Genomic DNA, 20,610 nt, shown 5'->3' on the forward strand with positions numbered 1-20,610 from the left:
GCCATGGTCCCTGGTGGCAACTGTTTTCTCCTTCGGATTCAGAGACATAGCACAATGGAAGACATGGGTATAAGATTCATAGGTAAACGATAAAGTTGTGATGGAAGACACAAAACCAGAGCATCGCAAAAGGGAAAAATATCCGAGGTTGCAGAAGTGTTCTAATCCCAAATGTAACTGTTACGTTGCTGATGTAATTATGCTGCAGCACCTGGTATAGACAATTCATACTTGCGGGGTGATGGCGGGGGGGATTTCTCACCTCAGAGATTTAATACTTTCTATTCCTTTTGCCTCCAATTTGTAATTATTTTTCAGGGCAGGGGGAGCCTGGGTGGCTCAGTCGGGTGAGTGTCCAACTCTTGATCTCAGCTCAGGTCATGATCTCACGGTTTGTGAGTTTGAGACCCAAGTTGGGCTCTGGACTGACAGCATGGAGACTGTTTGGGATTCTCTCTCTCTCTCTCTCTGCCTCTTCACCACTCATGCGTACACACACTCTCTCTCTTACTGAAAATCGATAAACTCATAATGACGTTTATAGGGCCTATAGAAGATGGAGAATTTGAACATAGCAACAATTAACAAAAACTAAGACATCTCATGGAACAATTTAAGAATGTAGTAATGAAAAAGAAAAATAAAGCATGATGGTGGCAGAACTATGGTCGTGTCCATTCCCCATGCCCCATCCCTACACACTCTGTCCCCCTATTCCCCCACCCCGTTGGTACACAGTTGTTGAGTTTTAAGATGTCATCCTAAGGCTTAAAAGGCCTTTATCTTTTGCCTTCCCTTTTGTTCAACTGCCTTATCAGAAAGTATATATTTATGCCAAGAAGCAAAGGGATAAAAATTCTCTAAACAGGAAGTATCCTATTGATTGCTATGCTGCTTATGAAATATTGAATTGTTTTTGTTCATCTGAAAGCACAGTATAAATAATTACATTCCCAAATTATGATTATAAGTATCTCTTAATGGTTTCTTATACTTTACACATTTGTATGTGGAAATGTAGCTAGAGTCTAAGAATATCTCAGTAGTCTCTGTTATAGAATTTTACCAGTATAACTGGGTCAAAATTAGTAAATTCTTTCTCTTATCCCTTTAACAGATTTAGTTATATTGATTAGCAAGAAGCATTAAAAATAAATCCAGTTACAAAGGAATTAAAAATGCCAATTCATAAAAAGAAAACATTACTTAAAGATCGTGACTACTTTGACTATAAGACAGAATTGTCTATTTAACAGCAGGTGGACACCTGTTACATGACATATAAGGACAAATGTCTAACTGTCGGTTGTGAATTCCAAAGTCTTTAGATTTAGTAAGGTAACATGGCCACAAATATCTCAGGTTAAACTTACTCAGTTATTTTCAAGCATGAGAGAGATTCTGTGCCATATATTTTCTGTTTTAAATGGAAATACTTTTATGAAAGTTTTCATACTGATCATTAAGTTGTGAATCACTTTTACTAATCCATGGCATATAAACTATTTTTCAATTGGGCTAAACAAAATTGGAAAGTGGGTATGTTATCAAAAGACAAATACCCTTCAAATGCCTTTCAAAGCCCTCTCAGATCAAGTTTCAGTAAGGTACTCTATCCGTACACAAAATTTAGAGGTGATTATTATCATTGATACACTTACTTGAATAGCTGGAATTATCCAATATTGAAAAACTGGAAAAGGTAGCGGACTTATTATAAACTTAAATTGTGACGTCTCAATCAGTGAAAATTTCAAATTGTAGGCACTGTTTTAAAAAATTCTAATTTGTTGTTTTGGAAGCGTGTTGTATGGTATAAATGAAAGCAAAGATAAATACTAATAAAGCAAATTTGTGCAGTGGCCGCTAACAATTGAGTCACCTATATAGTACATTAATATGAAATTTGCGTTTTCTTTTTTTTTTTTTTAACCTATAGAGATTATATTCTATACTACAAATACTGAATTACTAGGAGTTTGCATCCCTTTTCTCTTACCTACTCCCTAGCTGACTTTGCTCAAATCTCTTGTCTCCCCTGGGTCTCACTGCTTATAATGATACCTATCACCTAGGTTGGTGCCCGTGCTAATTAGATAGTGTGTGTAGAGCGCTTTGCAATGCCCAGTGCATAGCAGACTGTTGACAATCCAAATTCCAGCAGGGAATGTTCTTTCCAGCTTCTGAAAACTTACATAGTGAACAGATGTCTGTTAAGAATTAAAAAGAGAGAGAGAGAGAGAGAGAGAGAGAGAGAATTGTATACAACTTGTATAAAAAAATATCAGAACCCCTAACAAACCTCAAAAAAAGTCCTCTGCCTTTGAACTGTTATTTGTCCGCATATTGCCACTCCAAGGTGATAATCCATCTATGAAAATGGAGTTGAGGGTCACTTTTAACCTAAATGGCCTAATTCAAATGTCTATATAAGATTGTTTCAGCGGAAACAGAAAATAAGGTAATGGAAAGGAAAAGAAAATGAATACACTGAATGATGGAAATGAGACTTCTGTCTATACAGCTTAAAGATGTATTCACAAAAATTTTATCCCATGTGCCCTTTAAAGGTTGTTCAACAAATCCTATTCTCTTTTCATTGTCCATCAATTACTACATTGACTAGTTCAGTTTTTCTTCCTGGGTGTTTGGATGTAGTATCTCGATGTTGAATGTAAGGAACTTATTTATTGAGTGAGTGACTATAAAGTTAATATAATAACCAAGTAAAAGCTCTTTGTTAGATTATTGGTTTTGATTCATTTTACGACAAAACAAGAGTCATCAGTCTCTTAAGGATACTGATACTCAATCATGGTTTCCTTGATGGGATCCTTTTAAATTGATAACATAAGTTTAACTGGTCGTTTCGACGTATGTTGTTTCAACCCTAACATTAAGCTACAAGATGGTTTTCCCTTTCGATGTTGAATGAATAAATTTTTGTGAATTGGTGATCACTTTAAGCCACACGTCAAGTCCGATTATCACATGGGCAAATGAGACTATTCAGGAAGACATGTTTGCACAACAAGCATTTGCTTCAAAAACACATAACGATGCCGAGTGGTCTCACAGCTTAGGAATGATGAGATGTAGGAATGGAAAATGAAAGAGCTGGATGGTGGGTGCCTGAACCACAGGGACAGAGAAAGAAAAGCTCATCCACCTTGGAGACTCCGTGCACTCTCATGGTCTTGGTGGTGGTAGCTGTTGGTGGTGGTGTCCACGTCTGGGAAAGAGGCACTGTGAGGCATTCTCCCACAATCGTTCTGGTACAATGGACAATGAATAGCACCATCTTGAGGCAGTGGGTGGAAGGGCTGGTGCACGGGGCTCCTTTTTAGAGCTTTAAGTGATGAGTTCCTCTCCGGAATATCTGGCAACAGTTCACTGATAAGACGGTGCAATATACTGTTGTCTGGCAAGCTTCCCCTTCTCTTTTCAGCTTTAATTTGGTCACAGATGTCTTTAAGGGCAGAGTCCAGAGCCTCAAACACAGACGCTTTACATTTTGCCTTTTCAGCCTGTTTTTTGGGAGTCGAGTTCTTTTTCCTCCGGAAAGGCACGGGACTGACTAGAAACGCAAGTTTAGAAAGGCCGGGGTCCGTTTCCTGTCTTCTGGGCTCCTCGGCATTTTCGTGTTTAGCTCGTTCATGTTTCAGCATTGTGGTAAATCGGGTATAGGAGGCAGGGCATCTGCCTTTGCAGGAGCTGATGAGGTGCCGGTGGTGGTGGTGGTGATGGTGGTGGTGATGGTGGCTGGATCCATAAAAGCTCTCAGAGGACGTGAAAGAAAAGTGATCAAAGTCACTCTCGCTGCAAAAGGACGACCCTTCCACGTGGATGTAATCACTGTGGTCAGACACAACTCCTTCTTGGTCACTGTCGGAAAACTCCAAATGAGTTCTCGGTTGCTCGTCACTGGTGACTTCGATGTGAATCGGCACCAGGGTTTTGGGCTCGTAGCTGCGTTGTACGTGAGAAGGGTGTCTACTCTGACTTTCTTCCTCCAGCAGAGACTCGATGGAAAACCGCCTTTTGGGACATAAACCGTTTTGTTGGGATTCTAGGGTTATAGGAGAGAACATATCATCTCCTAAATTTGGCATGGATTTTGACTTTTGAATCAACTTCTCAAATTCAGAAATGCGAGTGGGGACCATGTCCCTGGGCACCTCCTCAGTGGAGGACTGACTCCAGCCATGGAGTAGGCCCTTGTGTTGCTGTTCGTTTTCATACTGCAGGATTCTCGACTTTACCGAGCAAATCACCTCTGAGTTCATCAAATCCTTGCGATTGATGCGGTGCATCTTCTTGTACATTTTTAGGAACCCTGGGGCGTCATGGGCTGACCTGTGTCGGAGCCTCGATCGGCCGTTACCACGGCCCTCCTGGATGTAGGGGGAAGCCCAGGCCCCAGGGCAGCTCTCCTTGGACTCCTCTTCACATAGCAGAGAGCCCATACTTTCTGACTTGGCTTTTGGGTCAGGGAAGCTGTCACAGTCACCATTTAGCAGATCATCACAACTACGGGATTTGATTTTGGGGGAGACTGTCTCTTCAGTGCTGCTCCAGACCTCTGCATTTTGTCGGGCCATTTGCCAGCCGTTCTTGAACGTGATGGCCCTCTGTGAGTCACGAGGGACATCCAAATGCTGTCTCTTGTAAGAGTTACAGTAATCTAACTCATTGGAGGGGTTGCCGTTGAGCCCTGAGTAACTGTAAAGGGATGGACACACATCATCCCCACCTTTTAATCCAGGCCAGCGTGGTGGAAGAGAGACATGTGGAGAAGTTAAAAGGTTCACAAAGAGGAAGCATGTCAGTTAGCATCAGATAGCATAGCAGAGGGAAAGCAGTTAGCATGGTTTAGTCTAGACACGGATTGTTACACATGTAGCTTCAACTTTAGAGGAAGAAAATCCTAATTCTAAGGCAGGGTAATACTTTTTCAATGAATGTAGCTTCGCAGATATTAGAGTTAACAAAACCACATATAAAAAGTAATTAGTGTAGTTTCGATACCTATTTGTATTGTGTTCATACATCTTTCTGCAAACGAGGTTTGCCCAAACCACAAAAGTACCTCGGAAGCTAATAGCCTGACCCGGTGTAATTTAAAGGTTTACCAATTAAGGCCAAAAGTGGTAGAGGTTTAATCAACTGAATAGGGTCAGGATTTGAGTCTCGTTTGATTTATAATGGTAGAGAGGTAAAGAGTAATTTATAAATTTGCACTTAGTTACTACTTCCGTAACTGTATTAAGTAACTTTTCGTGGGCGTTAGATAGAAAAAGCAACAAGACAAAGCATTTTCCAAACTTGTAAAATCAAGATGCTTTGAAATACTGCTGTTAATATTTCTCCAAGACACACAGTACAACCTCTTTAAACATACAAATTTACCTCATTCATTCCTCATTCATTGCCTCATTCTATGAGGCAGATTCTCTTAAGAATAACTGGATATAGTACAAAATTCTCATCAGAGGTTAATGCATCTTAGTTTTTTCCAAGGAGGTTGTTTTTTTTAAAAAAAATAATTTGCAATTTGATAAGAGCTAAAACTGACCTCAATTTAGAATATGTTTAGAAATATTCTTTTCTTTTGCTCTGCTGCGTTAACTCATAAACGAGAGGCCAAATTAACATCCAATGGGACATTTTCATCTTAGAAGGAAACCTGATGAAGGAAAATCTCTCTCTTGATAGTTCCTGTCTTACAACCTTATCCAAACTTTGCAAAAGTAGATAAGCACATCAAGCAGATATGTAATGTTTGGGAAAGGAAGTTGAGTCAACACTCCCTAGGGTAAAAACAAATATATAAATTAATCAGAATCCTTTTAATTTTGGGGTGCTATCCAAGCATAATGAATCGATGGTATTTCATGACCTATTTACTATCTTAAAATATTCATTTGCATAAATGAGTGGAATCTGATAAATGTATGTCTGTTAATTGGATGAAAGGTATCGTAAAAGGGGCTCACTCATTCTGAACCTTCCAGGGAGTAGGCCCACTTTTACTAGGCCATGGAAGACGGCCAGTGACTCCCACCTATCCGGAGTCCAGGCATCCAAACCAGCCTGTCTTTTGCACACAAACCAGCTACCACTTAGCTTTGATTGCCACATGGCCACGCTTTTCGTGCTTACGTTTGATACGTGTGGCCGAATCTGTGCTATTTAGGGGAAACTTCTGTTAGAGTGCAAGTTCTTTACACATTTCAAATTCCTTTTGTGTTCTGTTTCAATGCCAGGAGACTGGGGAAGATTTCAGGGCCCCAAATTAGGTATGGCCTTAGGTACCTGTAGATGCTGGTTTAATCCTCAGTCTCCGTCTTGGGAATATTCCTGTTACCACAGCAATAATGCACTAACCAGTCTTCCAGAGACCTGAAGGAGACTTGCCCTCTCTCAACACAGCTCACTGAACTTCCAGAGAGGAGAGAGGCCATATGGAGAAATGGCTTAGTGAATCTAAATTTTCCAAGTATGGCTTGAAACCAGTTGGTTCTTATTAGTGGACTGTTCTGAATCAAACACCATGTTACACGCGTAATATGGATATTCTACTATCTATGTGAATGTTGGCCAAAGTATAGAACAGATGACAAAAGAATAAACTTCCGTCAGACAAAATTTTATCTAGAATTAAATAATTAAAAAAATCAAAGTACGTTTTAGGCAACAATGTTCTTTGTTGCTACTTCGAATTCCTATTCTATAGATGTGATTAACTTTGCTAGTTGTAGTAACTTTAGACCATTTTTTTAAAATACGCAAATATTTATAAATGTAATCTTTTAATGGCCTGACAATAAATTAGGTACTCTGAATTTGTTCAAAAAAACCCACAAATGATACATTTGGAGGAAAAAAGCATTGAATATGCTAGATGATAGAGTCCTTTAAGCCACTCACATAGCTCACCAACCTGACCTAGTCTGTGTAAAAAGAAAGCTATTGTTATGAAACTGGATTGTATTCAAGACACTGTATTTAAACTCTATCTCTGCACGGTTAATCTTGCCCAGCTGTCACAGGTAGCCTAGGTTAAAACTAAGTTAGTAAATTGCTTACCCATCAATCTATAATTGCTCACCTTTTGCTCTTGATGGGGAAGAAGGGGAGGAACTTATGAAGGACTGGGTCAGGGTGGCGCTTGACCCTGGGAGGTCCGCTCGGCCTGGGCTGGTCCTGCGTGCACCGTGATCCAGGCCCCTCGGCTGCCCCACCGCAGGCTCGCTCTTCCTCCTTTTCCTGAAGTCACTGGCCATGCTCGTGGCACTAAAAGAAGAGATCAGCTTCAGTCAGGCTGCTGTTAGAGGAGGCTAGTATGTCAACCAGAAAGACTGATGGAATGTGCTAGTGACAGTGGTACAACTCTTACCTCTGTTCCCCCGAACTGCAGTTTTCAGAATTCATTCCTTGCTATTAAACGCTATTTCTTTATCCTCTCTTTAAAAATATTCATAGACTGTATTTTATTATTTTTTTATTAATTTTTTTAATGCTTATTATTTATTTTTGAGAGGCAGAGTGCAAGCGGGGGAGGGGCAGAGAGAGACGGGGGAGCGGGGGGAGACACAGAATCCGAGGCAGGCTCCAGGCTCTGAGCCATCTGTGCAGAGCCCCATGCGGGGCTCGAACCCACAGACCTCGAGATCATGACCTGAGCCAAGTTGGACTCTTAACCGACTGAGCCACCCAGGTGCCCCTGAGACTGTATTTTTTTTTTTTTTAAGAGAAGTTTTAGGTTTATAGAAAAATTGATTGGGCAGTACAGAGAGTACCCATACATTCCCTTTTCTGGTGCGTGCTGTTCCTCCTGTTACTGACATTTCTATCACTGTGATATATTTGTTACAGTAGATGAACCATCTTGATTCATTATTATTAAATGTAATGAAAGTCCATGGTTTACATTAAGGCTGTTTTCTGCACAATATCCTGACTTTAAGATTTCTTCAGGCCTTTTTTGGGGCGTGAATAGCTCCAATAGAATAGCTCATTATATTCATTGTTAAATAACTTTCCATTATATGGATGCACCAGTTCGTTTATCCATTCACCTACTGAAGGGCATCTTGGTTGCTTTCAAGTTTTAGTAGTCTGAATGAAGCTGCTATATAAACATCCATGCGCAGTTTTTTTGTGCAGACATAAGTTCATGATCACATTTTAAAGTACAGATCCTCCTATTGGTGTTGTACGTTGTGACTGACAATTCAGTGGTAGGATTTGTGTCATGTATCTTTTCTCTGTAAAGAGGAGTTCCAACAACATGACTATATCCGGGGAAGCGTGCCGACATGAAAGAAAGGACTGGAAAAAAGGAAGTCACCTGATGAGACAAATTCCTCTTACCCCAAGGTTTCCCTACGGCTTTTCCTACCAATCTTAGCTTGAAAACACTTACGCTGAAATTCTAACATTTTCCCAGTGAAGTAATGAATGAATCACGATCTGGCCAGCAATCAAACCGTTTAAGGGGACTTTCATCCGGTTGTATGAAATGGTGTAAACTGTCTATAATGGCAGGACATTTTTATCACGGTCTCGGTCTGAATATAGGATCACTCAGGACAAACGCTAGTGAACAAGGATACACATCACGCGGCATGCTGTCTGTCCGATCATTACCTAAAATTACATCAGCAACAGCAGTAACAGCAACACCAGCTCCCACGAGGCAGCAATACACTATTGCTTTGCTGCCGTTACTGTCTGCACAGCCCACACGCAAACCTGCGAGGTGTGCACGTTACCACTATTGCGTAAATGAGATGATGCAACACACACTTTGCAAGCATAGAGTTGGAGCTGGACCTCAGAATTTGTCTTTGTTCTTCTGAAGAGGATAGCCGTCTTTTCCTAGACCTGTTTTTGCCGTCACTGTCCTGTCATGTGAGGGTCTGTGCACAGTCTTAATAGGAATCTTAGGTCAGATGAGAACTCTGAAACTCAAATACTTTAGGAGTGTCTATAGATGTAAAAGATATGAGAGGAATTTGAGGAGGCTTTTACTTAGTGACATTGATGTCACTGAATGGCCCCCATGAACCCAATTTACAAAGGACCCAATTTACAAAGTTTTTGACTTACGCTGAGAGAAATCTGTAGAAGGGCAAATTTATATTTCTTGTTGGTGATACAATATGGCTGAGAGTTTGTATTATTCACTCTTGCTAGTGAGCTGTGCCTGAATTTTGGTAATGCTTTCAAGTTAAGTGATATTTAAAGCCTATCAGCAGGACTTAACCTTGGTGGACTCGTGGGACAGTTAGGGGTAGTTCCAAGTTATTCTGGCTCAATTCTAGTTTGTCTCTGCTCCTTGCTAGCTATGTAAACTTGGTAAGTAATGAAGCCTAAGTTTAGTGCGTTCAGACCTAAGGTGGGGAGAATAGTACTTGACTCACCGTGGTGTCTTAAGGATTGAATATGTTTATGTACTTAGAATGTGTGGTATATAGTAAGCCATTCTTTATTGGTAGCAACAGTGTTTTTGATTTGTGCAGTCAGAGTATAATGAACAAATATGTATAGAACATGATTTAGAAAATTTCTAATAATTTACACATTTTTTTCAAATATGCCATTGTAAGTATCATCTAATAATATTGAAAATTAAATGTTTATAGTTCCCGTTTAAAGAAAAGAAAACTGGATAGAGAGGAGATAGGGAAGGGAAGAATTTCTTGGTAGAGGAACCCAGAATTATTTCACTTAGTTTTTATAAATTTTTGAATATGCTGATATTCAGTGATGCAAAAACACAATAAAACAACTTCATAAAGTATGGTGCTTAGAATAATAATGACGGATAACGTAATCTTCATTATTATTTCACCGAATATTCTGGTTGCATAATGTAGTGACATTCTTACCTAGTGGGTCTTTCTAGGCTTCTGTCTATTGAGGATTGATACAAGGAGGCCTGTTAAGATAGAAAAATAGTTCCATGAAAATTTTTACCAAGGTAAAATTTCATTTGTCCGTGGACATTAAATTAGGTATCCTAAAATGAATATTATAAAAATTGAGATAAAAATACCGTGTATTTTGATCATAAAATGTCTTTCAAAGAGAAATCATGTAACTCGATTTCTACTTTCTTCCTATCTACTTTCTCTTTTGAATAATGCGCTGTATTTCTCTTTGTAACTCAAATTATTCACAAACCAAACATTGCCTGGGGCAAAAAAAAAAAGTTGTTAATTGCTCCTTCTTGTAGGAAATAGACTGTAAGTAGGAATCTTCTACATTAAGGGATGGTTTGTTGTTTAAAAAAAAAATATTTGTAGGCATCATTCGACCCTTATACAACATAAACCTTCTTTATAAATTTTTTTGTCATGTTGCCAGGCGTTACCTTCAAAGTATAACATTTGAGCAGAACTGAGACATCTTTCCTCTGTCAACACAGACATGGCATTTTAATAATACCACCGAATTTGGTTTGAAATTAAACTAAACTATCTGGGACTTAAATCAGGTACAGACTGACATCTTTCAAATTAGTTAAGTTCAGGGTTAGTTTAAACAAATGATTAATGAACCCAAATATAACCTTTTTATAAACAGCAGTGGGCTTTTAACATTTCCATGAGAAAACCAATTCTCCGTTGTCCATGGTTGTAGGAACAAAGAAAAATAGATAATGCAAAGTGACACATAATTCCAAATACCTGTTGCGCACACCATTTTCATACCCCTTCATTCTGAACAGGACAATGAAACAGATATTAGGCAAAATTATTAGATAGGAAGTTTTTACTCCCCATGGCCATCTCCTAGAATAATTACTGAAATACCTAAAAGGCAAGAGAGGATCTGTTTTGAGCTCTTGAACATTTGAAATGACACTGCAGAATGAGTGAAAGTGGTTATGGTGCGACGTCTAGAATGTATAGGAAAATGTATACAAGTATATATGTGTAAGACTGTATATGTGTTCGGGCCACATTTGATGATCCATTATTTATCACAAACTTTGGTCTGATGAAGAGCTGAAATTCTAGTTTAAAAATGGCCTTCCGTATGAAAGTTTAAAAACGTCAACCAAAAAGGCAGGATTTGACAGATTTTATTTAAGTGCCTATCACACAGAAATATTTAACCAGAGTGTTAAAAACCTACTTAAGTGGAAACTAAACCACGCTTTAAAACCTATTTCTATAACTTTATTTTCTACTTGTAAATCGGCACCAATTAACCAATTAAAATATTAGTATGTAATTTTGAGATTCTTTATGTAGATCAGTCTGACAAGCCCTCTTATGCATAATTCTAAAGTTGGTTCTGTTAATTAATATTTTCATTTAATTTCTTCTTACCGAATGCGAATGGAACCTTGCCCAGAAACAAACAAAAGCACCTTTCTGCAAGAGACTATCGCCCCTCCTTTGAGACGGAAAAGGCATAGTCTAATGTTTTTAATTCCTAGAAATATTTGGATTCCTAGGTTCTTGACAAATATAAAATTAGAAGAAAGAAATTTGGTCCACAGTCTGATAAATGTACATAATTACTTAACTTGCCAAAGTCTGAATCGTACACTGGAAAAGTGAAAAAAATAAACACTAAATAAGAGGGAAAACAAAGAAGGAAATGAATAAAATATTCTGATTTAGAAACATTAACTCCACAAGTCTGTAGGAGAGCAACATCAAATAGCCTCAGAGTATTGCCATCTGTGTAGAGCACAGCATTCACGGAAATGACAAACCACAGTTGATTATCAAAAAGTGTCAATTTCAGAACATCCCTAGAGTGATCAGAGATTTTGAATTGCCAGCTTGGGATGAGCCTAAACAAAACGGTAACATGAGAGAAAACATAGTGTAAGAAGTGAACGCTCTATACTGATAAATTTATTGTGTTTTAGACTTAGGCAAAGAAATGACAATGATTCCTCCTTGTGCTGGTTTCCATAATCTGAAAGAAACTGAAACCAGTTTTATTTATAGTCAAAGGAAGACATTCGATATTAAATTACAAGGAAACAGGAGGAGGTCTAGATAGATGACCAAGGGAAAAACTTGAATGATAATTATATAAATGACACTCATTCTGAAATGGAGATTGTGTCCAGAAAAGGGGTTAGCTATTTTACCTATTATGATCTACTATTTACATATTACCATTATTTTAACATACCTAAATTAAGTTCATTCTGATAAAGTATGGACACTGAATCACTCTTTCTGCTAAGTGATCATGTGATTTAACTTTGCTTAGAAGTCCTTAATGGTTCGTCATTAATGCCAGTTTCTCAGTTGTATTGATTAAAAAGTTTGTTATTCGTGGCATATGCTAGGCACTTGATAAATGGTAGCCAGGGTGATATGTAATCAATTACAAATTTTACCAGAAATGTTTTACATAAAGATATTAAAGATAATATCTAGTACCTTAGCAGAGTGTTTGTTTACACTCTGAAAAACCATGATGTGAGAGTAATATGCTACAGAATCGTACAACACTCCTTCTCAATTCCAAAGAAATAATGGCAAATCAGTTAAATCATCAGCAAAGTGCTTTTTTTATGTGATTTTTTTTCTTTGGCCACTACCACAGCATGTAGAATGTATAAAATTTCTACAATTTTTAGCCCAAGTTATTGTGTAATGTTAATTATAGAACTCATTTTACAAAAATAGTTGACAAGGAATAGTATTAAGTAAATAACTTGTTTCTGAAAGATTTGAACTCCAAATACATCTCTTGGATGTGCTAAGAAGTGTGGTAGAGAGGAAACCTCATGGAAGTGGAGGTTAAGAGATCTATGTTTTATTTTTAACTTGCCACCCTCTTACCTTGTGATATTGGACATATATGTTTTTAATTTTGGGGCTCTACTTTTCTTGACTTAAAGATGAGTGAGTTGGACTTGGTGATCTCTGAATTTTATTTCACTTCTCTAAGAACCAACCACCTTAAAATCATCCTAGAACTATCTGACCAAAATATCAGAAAAAATATCTGACCAAATTGAATTCCAAAGTAAATTCTTGGACTCCTCATATGTTGAAATGATACCCTTTATTCAGATGTGAAGGTAACATAACATACAGAATAGAATTCCTTGTTGTATTTAATTGTCTTTAGGCTATCGGCCTGTCTACAAAACATAAGCCTCTAGAAAGGACTACATTCAGTAACCTAGAATGCTCTTGATTACTCTATTTTCCTTTTTATTTAATATATAAATATTTTGATTAGTTCTCTGTTTTAATGTACACTGTGATGCATAATTTAGAATTGCAAAATTGAAGCTTCAGGAAGTTGGCTATTTTCTTCTGAGACTGTGCCTGCAATTCCAGTTGTCACCACTGTGTGTCAGTAGTACTTCCTGAAGCATAGGTATCTCAGTAGTTTTATTTTCTAGTTGCAATTTTTTTTTTTTTTACCAAGTTAAGACTTTCTGATGAAAATAAGGTATTTATTAAGTGTTTTTGTATATATTTAGGACCACAGAAAATCTGTGTAAAACCAGTTTATGCACTTTGCTCCCATTCCAGCTACTTCTAAGAATTCCCACACAGAGGCTTTTATATAGCTGATGTTTAGCAAAACTGTCACTTTTGCTTATGTCAACCAGTAAGTCTTAAATATGCTTTCCAAAATAATTTCAATTTTCTTTGCAGAGAGCAGGATACAATCCTTTGACTCTGGGATGTTTCTTCCTTTTTCATACTCTCTTTGACTAAATCAAATAAAATTTGACATTGCCTGGAATTTTTTTTTTTTTTTTTTGCCTAGCAGATTGTCGTGAGTGATGGCAAATGCATTTCATCTCATATGCCAGTCATAATCTATTATAGTGGCAGCCTGGATTATAGCATTGAGAAGGATTAGTAATGCCTGTCAAGGGTGTTGAACTGGGAAATCGTGACATGTGTCCCAGTTGTTTGTCGGCCCCATTCTTGATTTTATCTGATGCTAAAATCCACAAATTGTATGTAGGAAAATGAAAGAATTAAAATAAATTTTAAGAATATGTGGGGCATCAACATGTAATTAAGAATCTAAACTGTCATTCTGCACCTCCAAGCACGACGATAAAATGACTCTGCCTAGTATTTTGTGCAATCTGATCAAAACAGGTGGTTGATATATGCGCTCAGGGTGCTACTTTTGATTTTTTAACGATCACACGCCAGGACTATGTTGAACAGTTCCACTGAAAGCTATGGCTGGCATGACTCTCCACCTACATTGCAGAAAGAGCCAACGACTTTGGTATAATTAATGTCTAAGCAATGATACTGTATACAACACAATGGTGCAAAGGTGGGTTCTCCAAAATAGCTTAGACCCTATGGTCAACTGTTAAAACGCGGATGGTTCAGAATCACAGTAATGGCTCCTAAGAGAGAAATCTGAAAAAGAGAATAATTTGTTTTTACCTCATTGGAAACACCAGAAGAATGATCTTGAACATAGTCCAGAGGCTTTTTAGGAGGCTGGGTGTAGATGCACCACATAAGCAGAAGTGTAGAGATGGAATATGGAGGAGAATCAATGGCAGCAAGGAATGGACATGTGGAAAAGGTGACAACAGTTAGAAACTGGGTGCTGACAGCATCAGATACACATAAAGAGTGCATGAATGGAGCAAAATGGGGGTGGCCCAGGAGGAAGGGTGCAATGTTCGTAAAATATTCTCAAGCACTGGGCAAAATTACTAGTGATCTGATTAGTAAATTTATAAGTTCATTTCATCAGATCAAAATGAGCACTCCAATCTCTAGCCACAGAGGAATGCGAGGTGTATTAAAGGAACATTAAAGGAGCAGGTGGATAGCTGGTGAGTTTCCATGTGTGGCTAAAAATGATTACAGAAAAATGCTGATAATTTATGCTCAGAACAGAAATCGGTATGGTCCCTACAAACCACGTAATCAGTAATAACAATATGCATAAAATAAAGCTAGAGAATTTTTATTCCTCTAAAATAAAATGCATTTATGTGAATACTTGGATACAAATTAGGAAAAAAATGAGAGAAAACACTTTTCCTGTTAAGTATAGAAATTCTAGGAAAAATCTTTTGGTATATATTTATTTACAGTCACTTTTGATCCAGTTCAATAAGATAAGGAATCTAACCAAGTGTCCCTTGCATTTTAATGGACTAAAGGGATGACTATAACCACCCCCCACCCTGCCCCGCCCCGCCCCGCCCCGGGAACCAATATTATGGTCACTTTATGAGTACGCAAATCAGTATATGGCATGGTAAAAGAAAGATTATGCTCTTTGATCTTCCGTAAAATTCTGTGCAGTGGAATAACTGGTATCTTAGAGAGTTTAAAAGTACCAGTACCACCAGTAATATAAAAAATACACTGACAAATAACAAATGCACAGCTATTGGTAGATAGAATTCCCCAATAAAACTTAATGAAGGAAATCGTTATTTAAGGCTTAGGTTGACTATCCCAAGCAGACTATGCAGTTCTCGTAAGGTCTGCCTTTGGCGGGTTTGGGGACAAGGTGTTTCACTAGCAGAACTAGAAGTCAAGGTCCACAGGGGTTATTTATTTTTCTCTTTCCCTATATCCCTGTGAGTAAATGAGTGTTTTATAGCGGGAATATACTGATACTGTATTATGGTGGGAATTGCCCAGAGTTTTTCTGTTTGTTTGGTAGGCCCGGGTTTAACTTCTGACTCGACCACTTACTACTGTCTTGTGCAAATTACTTAACCTCTCTGGTCTCCGCTTTCTTCTTATTAGAGGGGCATCCAGCGGACCCACTGAGACAGTGAGTTCAGAACCCAGCGCTCTCCAGGTGGCTTGGTCGTTCCTCGGCAAATGGGAGCTTTAATAATGGTAATTACTGAAGGATGATATGTCATTAAAGCTATGAAGATGTCAAAAAAAAATAATAGTAATTACTGTTATAAATGCCACAGTACTTCCTGTGATTGAATGAGACCAAGAGGGACTGTAAACAAATATGAATCTTCAATAAATCTGCAACAGTTGTCTAACTATTCCAGGACAAGACCTGTCTCAGCATTTTGAATTTCTTTGGATAGAAAGTAAGCCTAAGGCATGGTGTGGGGGTAAAGAGAAGCTGCAGAGGAGGTGTCTGGGCATGTTTAACCCTTCGGCACAGAAGTGAATGTGGGCTCAGCTGTACCGAATTTGCATATGCAGCACGGGTTCGGCTCTTGTTCTGTGAATGGCACCTATCTCTTCCGATAATAGTATTATGTTTTATCAGTCAAACAACATTCCCCTGATTTTCTTACATTAATAGTCTGGCCTCACTTACCGGGCGTCCAAACTCCAGTTCTGAAAAGAATTTATACCAGGGCTCATTTTCTAAATCTATGTCATCTGGATTTATGCGATCATTCTGGAGCAGATGTGAAGGAAAAGGGAAGGAAAAGGCACACTGAGCTGAGTGAGGGAAACGCCGTGTGGTATGAAAAACACGCACGCGCATTCGCACGCAAACAGGCACCGACTCATCCAACGAATCTCAGCAGGACGAACAAAGGAAGTAAAGTAAAATGAGTAAAATCAGGATATGAAGATGAGCTTCGATGGCATCACCTAGGTCCCTAGTCACTTTCTCTGTCCACCTGTGTCCTCTCTTTTGAGTTTTCTCCTTAGCTGGAGGCATAAACCATGAAAAACGCTGTGAGCGAAATGAGCACGGGGAGCACACCTCAAAGAGGCTAACTTTAGCCTATTAAAGTTAAAATAGACTCGACTAAGCCACCGAGGAGCTCATCCGGGTGAGTCACGCCACCGCCCCTGCCCTCACGGATCCCAGCGTGTAAGCCTGCAGTCTGCAGACAGTTTGCTTGGGTGCAGATATAGGGAGAGCCTGGAGGGGAGGGGAGGGCAAAGGTGGGGAGCGGGGTGTGGGGGAGGAGTGAGAGGTGCCGGGAGGCGGTTAGGGGTCGACTGGCATGAAGAACCTGGGGTCTAGTTGGGAAAGAAAGAGGCAGCAAGGTGGAGGTGGTGGTGAGTAGCTGGGATCTGATTGTCCTCTTAACCTCTGGAGAGTGGGGGCCACCCCTGAGCTTCCCGAGGGGCATTAGATAAGGTAAAGAAGGAAGGAGCTCACCCAGATGGGGGAGACAGCCGGGGTGCGCGGGCTTGGAATGGGGAGGCCAGTCCTGGGCGGAGGGGAGGGGCTACCAGTTACTCCTCCATGTGGTGAGACAGAGAGAGGCTTCCGGCCAGGTTCCCTTGGAACAGGTGTCGGAGTTGTTGGGAGAGGGGGCTGCAAGAAAGAGGGGCGAAGGAAACACTGGTTGATTAGATGGAGGTTCTTGATGCCATGAAGAGGATGTCAGTTAGCAGGAGGAAATGTTTCAGAAAAGGCAAGATGTCCCTTGGGAGACCCAGAGAACTTAGGAATGGTCTGGAGCACTGACAAGATGTGAAGACAAGGAGCCTCCCAGAAAGTAAAGAATGATCATGCTTAATGAGCTACCCCAAGTATCCACTTCTATCCGTCTACCTTGAGCTGGAGAAATGGATTTGGATGGGGTTGGGTTTTCACAGTACTGTAGTTGGCTAAGGGTGGGGAGAGGCTGAACAATGGAGTCCCACTCTGATTTGGTTGGCACACTGGTTTCGAGAAAAAACCAATTTTTATAACTTTCTCCCCTCTGGTGGTTTCTGAATATTGTATTCAAGATAGAAAAACTGGGAGTGTTAATATTAGCAGTTTGAGAAAATACATACAATTGCTTTAGTAATAGAAAAAAACAGACATGGAACATTTGCTTTCTCCAACGATATCCTTAATGCTTTTGCATAATATATGCTGATCAGACTGATGCAGGCTGGCGATTACATACTAAATGAAAATGCTTAAAGTATTACAGATGGGTTATTGCTTCTTGGATAAATTATTACATGACACTAATCAAACATGGTGCAATTTGACAGTAATATTTTAAGTCAGACACACACACACACACACACACACACACACCAGCGCCCTAAAAGCCATCCACCATGTCCAGAAGAGGACATATTCTTGGTAATATTGAGGGCTTTGAGATACTCCACATTCAAACAAAAGCGATTATTTTGACATTAGCTGGTCGAAGCCTTTTACTGACTTTTTGAATTCCCAATCATTTTGTTAATAATATACCATCTGTGTGCAACGATCAGTTACAATCAAAGTAATTTTAGAGATGTGCTTTTTATTTCAATGTTTTATAAGAGGAGATTATAATAGTAGCTATAGACAATGAGGGAGAAATTTGAGGCATCATAACAAAATAGTGAAAGGGCCTAAGTTATCCAAAATTTGCAATGGTCGTGTTGATAAAGACTGTGTAGTAACTCTGGGGATTATTTATGGTGGAATGCTAAGTGACAAAAGCCAAATATGATCATGTGCTTGTACAGCGTTTACACTGATATCACGAAGTCTGTGTCTGGATGAGCACAGGAAGAAAACACACACATCCACAAAGAAACCACAATGGCGTTCTGGTGTTGAGATTGTTCTTTTCCTTCTTTTAAAATACTATTTTGCTTTCCTGTTATCATGTGGAGAACATCCTGTAATTACTATGGGAAATGTTGCAGAAAACTTGATTCAATTTACACTTGATTCAATAGGATAAAAGGACTCACTGAGGTTTCAGTATTAGTAAAATACTGTTTTTCTCCAATTATCATGTAGATAATAGCTGCGGCTTATGACTATTTTATGGAATAGTTCTATTGGAGCAGATTTTTAGGGTAATGGATATTAGAATTTTCTAGTAGATTTTGTTGTGTCTCTAGAGGCCTAGTACTTCTTCCAGAAGAAAATCAATCTTTGGTTCTTTCACATGTCATTGTTTCTAGTATGATATACTTAGTAATATTACTAATTCTTATTCTATCATCTCTGCTTTCATGTACAGTATTTTGTTTTGCTAAAGGGAGATAGCAGTTTCTCTTAGAGGAAACAAATTTGTTTAAAAGTATTTCGAACAGCAGAGGGCAGCAAATTTACTAAACAAGTAAGTATATTTACCAATGGTTACAACTTTACTTTGACTTCCACCTTAAGAAACTGTATAACCAACAGATATACAAAATCCTGATTTATGGAGATATATTTCTGTGACAGAATGTGGAAAAGGGAGAATATCTACCTTCCTGCATCATATCTTAAAATGACAGTGTTTCATGAATTATGGTTTTGTAGATTGAAAATTTAATTTATAGTCTCATTGGGCAACTATCTAGAACCATGCCAATAGAAATGAGCAGAGAGAATGCGTCAAACAATGGTAATTGGTAATTACCTATAACTTTGGAACTTAATGAAAGGCATATACTTGAGTACAGACTTGATGGTAAAGAAATGCAAATGACAGAGCAAGAATTGTCTTTTCGCTGTGGTTGACCTATTGGATCCCTTTGGTTCCGCAACAATGTCATGTATTACGTAGCCATCTAGATCCACGGCTGAGGTACATAGAGGCCTCGCAAAAGTTAGTGATACATATACAGATGGTCAGCCAGCAGAAATACACAAATACACACTCACAATCTCACTAAATCATGCATCACCTGGAATCTCAGGTTCCACGCGTAACCTGAAAGTTCCTTTGAGTTGTTTGACACCAATGGGAACACTGAAAAACTCACTTAGGAAGCGTGGTTATGCTTTACTCTAATTGCCCATTAAAAACAACAAAAAAGCAGATATACTGTTGCACATCTTTCTAACCTTTTTGGTTCTCATTTTGAAAAACCCAGCAAATCTGTGCTAAAAACAAATGTCATGTACCAGTGCAAGAGGAAGTATTTAAGAAAACCTAAAACTATAAATCGACAGGATTCTTATTTAAAGGCAACCAATGGGGAACAATTTTTAAAGTTTTTGTGTTTTCTATAGTTTCAAACCATTTAGTTGCTTTTGGGGTTATAGAACTCTACGATTCTCCGTATTCTCACTGCAGGCATAGAATTTTGATGTGTTGTTCCAAACGAAAAGAAGTGCCAACGTAACTTAGTTCTTCAAAATTTATGCTCATGAGAGTTTAAAGCTTTGATGGCATTCCCTACTATGTTTTATATTTATTGTGGTTCCACAATCGATGATATACATAATTGTCAGCTGGGATCATTCCTTATGGTTCAAACCATCAGATAGAACTCCCCAAATTTTTATACTTTAAGCTTTGACAATCTTCACGGATAAGGAAGTGTAAGTTCACTGAGGGTTTACATTGCATTTCAACTCTGCACAGTTCTTTCTGTCTGCTTTTATCATTCTGTGCTGGCTAAGTTATTGTAGAGAAAGGTAATATCTTCATATTGTTTTCTATTTTATCATGTGTAGAGAGGTCCTGAATAAGTGGCTACTTTACTTTACTTTACTTTACTTTGGGCTCACTTATAAATATATCCAAGCCAGATGGGATGTCAAGTTTTTATCAATATAATCTCAGCAGAGAGTTTTGTATGATTGTCTTATGGAATAAATTGTGGTTCAAGTCAGTTAAAGATAAATTCCTGGCGATTGCAAAGTACGTTTGTAGATCAAATGTTAGGCCCTTTTAATCAATGTTTTCAAGTTTATGGTCAAATGAATATCTACATGCTTCAAAAA

The 20,610-nt window shown here is 38.5% G+C and overlaps 1 protein-coding gene across 13 annotated transcripts in view; it reads right to left on the reverse strand.

Moving 5' to 3' along the window:
- SORBS2 (sorbin and SH3 domain containing 2) overlaps positions 1-20,610 on the reverse strand; it is a 222,688-nt gene that overhangs the window by 33,538 nt on the left and 168,540 nt on the right. For 4 of the 13 annotated variants that reach the window (XM_032592814.1, XM_032592813.1, XM_032592812.1 and 1 more), the window contains 3 exons: positions 9,897-9,946; positions 7,112-7,296; positions 3,170-4,753 (listed from right to left, as the gene is read on the reverse strand). In XM_032592814.1, coding sequence (XP_032448705.1) covers positions 3,170-4,753; positions 7,112-7,296; positions 9,897-9,946 — 1,819 coding nt within the window. Of the gene's footprint in view, positions 1-3,169; positions 4,754-7,111; positions 7,297-9,896; positions 9,947-14,420; positions 14,478-16,296; positions 16,381-17,100; positions 17,260-20,610 lie in introns of all 13 variants that reach the window. The other 9 variants (XM_032592816.1, XM_032592818.1, XM_032592817.1 and 6 more) reach the window with 5 other exon arrangements.

This window comes from Lynx canadensis, chromosome B1 (genome assembly GCF_007474595.2).
Source record: "Lynx canadensis isolate LIC74 chromosome B1, mLynCan4.pri.v2, whole genome shotgun sequence".
Classification (NCBI taxonomy): domain Eukaryota; kingdom Metazoa; phylum Chordata; class Mammalia; order Carnivora; family Felidae; genus Lynx; species Lynx canadensis.